We start from the raw sequence: 5412 nt of genomic DNA on the forward strand, positions 1-5412 counted from the left end.
TCCCAAGGGTCTCTTCCAACCTCAATGATTCTATTCTATTCTATTCTATTCTATTCTATTCTATAATGCTTACTTTATAGTTCAGGATTAGTTTGTAATTTAGTAATCAAATGTAGGCTTTTAGGCACTCAGATAATCGAGTTGAAAATTATCAATGAGATTGAGCTGTGAAATTTCCCATAACTTATCAGATACTTGGTAGGTTTGGCTTTTTTTAAGGTACTAGTGCTATTCATTAAAACCACGTTCCACACAATCAATCTCAATAATTGACTGAATAATAGAATGTACAAGTTTAAATTGAAAACAAGAACAACAGGAATGGAAGTTACGCTACACGAATCACAAGTTTATCAACTGTGGGTGAAAGAGCTTAATTCTTGGAAATTAATTTGCAGTTCAGTTCCATGAACAGCATGCTTTAAGTCCATATTATAGGAGCCTTGCTTAACCAGGAAGGGTCAATGCCTTTAACAGACATGAGAGAGCTCCTTAGTTGCTGTAGACTGTCACTGTAAAGTAAATTTTTTTCATAATTAGTGGGTGGGACTGTGTTCTACACCAGAATGAGTAAGCTGGGTAAGTGCCAGGATGTTCCTGTTGGTAGCTACCACGTTGCTGGTTGTATCTATTGCACAGACACTCTTATACCATGTCACTGTTGTGTTATTAGGAATTGGCAATCTCATGTTTATCACAGGCATTTTATTCATGTAAGATTATCCTCATGTATTACTATTTGAGGAACTGAGGCCTGACACAAATGTTAGTAAATTGTTCTTGTTGGAGAAATTGATGTTATTGCCTTTCCTTTGTAACATATCTGAGGATGACAGTTGGCTCTATTTTTTTTCTTTCTCCTTTTTTCTTTTTTTCTTTCCTTTCTATGTTTCTTTTCTTTCTTTCTTTCCCCATGTGTGTCAGTGTGCAGATACAGATTCTACTTTCATTTTAAAAGATTCTTTGCCTCCTTTCTCTGCTGGCTTTTATTATTAACTGGTATGTGTGGTTATAGCTAGTCATGGCTTTGTGGGGTTGGGCTGTAGGTGCATAAAGACTGAGTGTTTAGTAGCAGTTAAAGCAGCTTTCTTGAGTTTTCTTAAGTAGATGCTGTGTGATCTTTTATGTTGTCACACAATAAATTGATATATGCATTTGGAACAATAGTCATATAGCAATCAATTTCAACTTCTAAAAGATATGTGTTCGCTGCTTGTAGAAGGCATGTTGTCTTAATCATGGGAATTATTGTCTTTTAATTTGTCATAGAGTGAAGGTTTACTCTCTTTTTTCTCTTTTTTTTTTTTTTAATATTTTTAATAGGTCACTCAATGTAAGAAGGGCAACAACCAATGACATACCTGGTGTCAAAACACTCATTAAAACCCTTAGCTTGAATGAAAGTATTTTGAATGACTTGAAGATATTTACTCTGGCTCGCAGGGATCCAGTGAGTATTTCTTACAAATGTAAGAGAATGGATAAATACTGGTAAATACATCCAGAATTTATTACATTACTCTAAACTAGTATACTATATACACAGCATATAGGTATTGAAATCAGTACCAACAGTCAGCATAGGCCATATTAAGCCTGACTTGATAATTAATCTGACCTGTGGCCTATACCAACTACCCTCTTCTTTGGAGACTCCTCAAATGCAGGGACAGAAGGAGGCTGGATGCGTGTTTTGGCCACCCACAGCCTGATTTGCATTGTTGCTTTTTCTTGCAAGCATGTCTGATTTTGTGATGAACATGTACTTGTGTTTTGTCACCTGATGGGGTTTTTTTTTCTCCTTCCCATAAAGGGACCAGACATACGCCCATCGGACAGTAGGAAACATCTGCATTTTTGTTATGTGATGGAAAGTGCTGCATAGACAAAAAACCAAGCACTATCATTACCAGTCATATAGCTGTAGAGAAATCAATTTTATACAACTACTGATGGAGAATATCTGTTTTAATTAATATTCTTTCATAAGATCAGAATGTAACCCAGCACTAATTACTGGCTGAGCCTATAGCACTCCTGTAGCAGCTAGACCCTAACCTGAAGCTTTAGTTCAGTAAAATTCTGTATGGTGAGGAGTCCAGCCATCCACACTGTTTAAACATTATGCTTTGAGTTAAGGAAGAGGGGTTAAACTGAGGTAGTATGTATGTGGAATATATACTGGGAGGAAAGTAATTTAATTGTGATCATGTTGTGAAATACACAGTTAAAGTTAAAAAAAAAAGATTGCTACTGAAATAGGAAATGTGCATATGTTCCTTTTGCTTTGCAGGATGGGACCCCAGTACAGGCTTTCGTAGCAGAGGTTCTGAATCAAATAGTTGGCATTTCTGTCATTAGAGATGAAATGGTAAATTTTGCTCCTGTGTCGTATGAAAAATGTTAACACTTAGTCTTCAACACTGAAGGCTGTTTCATGCTTGCCGCTATACGTGTACCATACAGAAAGTGTATGTAAAAGATACTGCTCCTATAAACTTTCTTTCTCTCTTTTGTGACAATGTAGACTGTATTATTTCCCTTTTCACAGATGATGATGGACACAAATGAAAAAAACCCTTCGTGTTATTTGTAAAAAGCTACTGATGCATTCTGAAAGTGTGCCTCCTACATCTCTTTTTGGTTCTTTAGCACAAAGCCATTCTGCCTCTAAACCTGTTTGCAATAACTTATTTTGCTCTCTAATTTCCAAAGTCAATAAGTAGTTTTGCCTGTTTTGCCTTGTGTACTGCAAAGAGGTGTCCCTCTAGATTGGCTTTGTTAACTTTTTTTCCCAACAGTAGATTCTGAGTGATTATGAATCACACACTTAAGTTCAAAACAAATAAAAAGCATATGCTGTAATGGAGTAAAAAAAAAAAATCAGTGATGCGCTTTATTCTTGAAAAGTAAACATTCTTTAAGTCTTACTTTTGTGGCATTCTGCTATTACTGAAAAGGTAGATTTCAGATTGTTCAGCAGCTGTAAATTTTCAAAAATAGCTTTTAATTATATTAAGAGCATTGAGATAAGAGGATATAGAAATTTCCCTTGAGTATATAAATGTGCAAAAATCTCAGCTTATCACTTCAACAGGGAAGAGTTGTTGGAGGGCATTTTTTACACAGCTCTTCTTGGTAGAATTCCTGTTTTTCAGTTTAAATTTTGTGAGAGGACAGTCTAGGCTTCTCTGTCTTGAACTCAGCAAAACAGAGGTTTTTTCTTTCTTTTTTTATTTTCCCCTTCATGAATGTCTGTTAACCTGTATCAGATATTGTTGTGAGAGGATCAAATACACGTTCCCTGTAAATAAAGGTGGGCAAACCGCAAGAATAGATTTTGATACAATCAAAAGATTTTCAAGAAAAATATGTTCAGTCAGTGTGCTGTAGTTGAGAATAACTCTCAAAGGTACTTAATTTCAGTGGTCAAATTTAGTTATTTAATCGATAGAAAGCAACTCATTGGCACTTGCTAAAATACTCTAAATGCAGCTGTTTCATCACTACTGATTTCCAAATTCTTATTTTCCAGGATATTGAGTATATTCGATCACATTACAACATTGAAGATTTTATTCATTTTAATCACTACCAGCCAGAAGAACACGGACATCTTTACCACTTTGTCTTAAATCCTGTATTTCATCACTATACGAAACATTTTCTAAAGGAGATTCTTCGCTTGGCCCACAAATCCTCTCTTTACTATCCTATTTATCCACAGTATGTGGAAGGCAAGGTAAGAAGAAAGCTACTTGTATTTTTTGATATTGTCACCTTTGCTCACTTTGTCTTTTTTCTTTGCTTCTGTGAATGATCGTAAACAGGAATTTTCTTAGCAACCTGCAGTGATATAATCTGCACTCATGGATGTAGCTGTTGTGTGTTAGGGTTGTAGCGTGCTCAGCAGCGCGCCTGTGATATAATCTGCACTCTTGGATGTAGCTGTTGTGTATTAGGGTTGTAGCGTGCTCAGCAGCGCGCCTGAGTCTAGACTTCAGGAAGCATGTGGAGGAGCAGAAATTTGAACTGTACTTGGCCTTGGCTCCTCACCTGGTCTGTGAAGAGAGAGAAGCCCTTCCTAGGGGGCAGCTCCTTCTGAGCTGAGTCACTCATTTGCAAATACCTTTTTCTCAATTGAATTTAGAGAATCCTAGGGCAGCTGTTCTCTAAATGTAGTTAGATGTCTTAAGTTACACACATTAGTATGTTGCCCTGGGAGCAGCACAGTAGAGGAATAATTTGTTTGCTACCTCCTCACTTGTTTCTGGGAGAAGTATATTTGTTTTTTACTAACATAGGTTCATGAATTGCAGTTGCCTTGTGCATTGTCAGAGCCTTCCATAAGTGTGCTGTGGTACCTACGGTCAAGTTTTGGCCCTTTACCTGTCCATTCCCAGTACATTGGTTCTAGGATGAAATAGGAAACATCCCATATTACTGCTGCCAAAATAGGACCCTGTGTCTGAGTTGTAATCTGTAGCTTGGGTTTGACTTTGCCTCTTGCCTTTGTGTTGGATATATAGGTGAAGAAACAAGAAACTCACAACTCATCAGTAGAGGAGACCAACATAACAGTTTTTATTTAATTGCTTTTAACATGCCAATACACCTGGTATATCTTTGTCACTTGCAAATCCGTTATCAATCAGGTTTTAAAAGGCAAGGTCTAAATCACGTAGAGTATCTTTATATTTAACAGTGGTTTGTATTTCCTGTCATAGTTTAATAATAGAACCTGATCAAGTTGTACTGTGCCACATACCACATACCACCACTCAGCTGCATAATGAATTTTGGGAGGTATCTGTATTTGTTTAGATTCAGGATAAAGTGGAGTGCAGGAAGGAAAAAGGAATGATGTCACTGGGCATAATGTAGCATGAGTTAAATGCAAGGGGATGATCTTAAAAACACATCCAGGTGGTTTATAAGGACTCTTTAGTTTTTTTAGGTACTCCAGACTGGGTTTTATCGCAGTGGGTGGGACCTAGGCACCTCATTGTCATTGAAAATGTGACCTGTGTTTCTGCAAAGTGCCGAAGGAGAACCATAGAACCTAATGCTATGTGAGAAAATCCATTTTCAAGAAAGTAATTTGTGGAAGCAAAATAAAAAATTCTTTCAAAAATACTCATATACGCGTCTTCTCCTGTCGGAAAAGGGAACACGAGGTAAAATTTGCAAACATGTCAAGTCATTGATGTGTAGCCATCTAAAGCTGCTATCTGGTGCAGCCTAATCACCTAGGCTCCTGCCAACATCAGTGGAGAAAACACGGTGCGTCCAGAGGGCAGTTCATCCATCAATCATAACTACCTCTCTTAGGACATGAAGAATTGCCCTCTGGAGAGGCTCATCTCACTCTCTGGGGGGTGTCTGCATGGCTAGCTAAAGCAAGCACCTAGC

The 5412-nt window shown here is 37.3% G+C and overlaps 1 protein-coding gene across 1 annotated transcript in view; it reads left to right on the forward strand.

Annotated features, from left to right (window-relative positions):
* CFAP61 (cilia and flagella associated protein 61) overlaps positions 1–5412 on the forward strand; it is a 131393-nt gene that overhangs the window by 33143 nt on the left and 92838 nt on the right. Inside the window, exons 13-15 of the mRNA XM_014962466.1 lie at positions 1324–1450; positions 2294–2371; positions 3536–3742. Of these exons, the coding sequence (XP_014817952.1) occupies positions 1324–1450; positions 2294–2371; positions 3536–3742 (412 nt within the window). The remainder of the gene's footprint in view (positions 1–1323; positions 1451–2293; positions 2372–3535; positions 3743–5412) is intronic.

The sequence above is a fragment of the Calidris pugnax genome, unplaced genomic scaffold (genome assembly GCF_001431845.1).
Source record: "Calidris pugnax isolate Ruff unplaced genomic scaffold, ASM143184v1 scaffold147, whole genome shotgun sequence".
NCBI classification, from domain to species: Eukaryota; Metazoa; Chordata; class Aves; order Charadriiformes; family Scolopacidae; genus Calidris; species Calidris pugnax.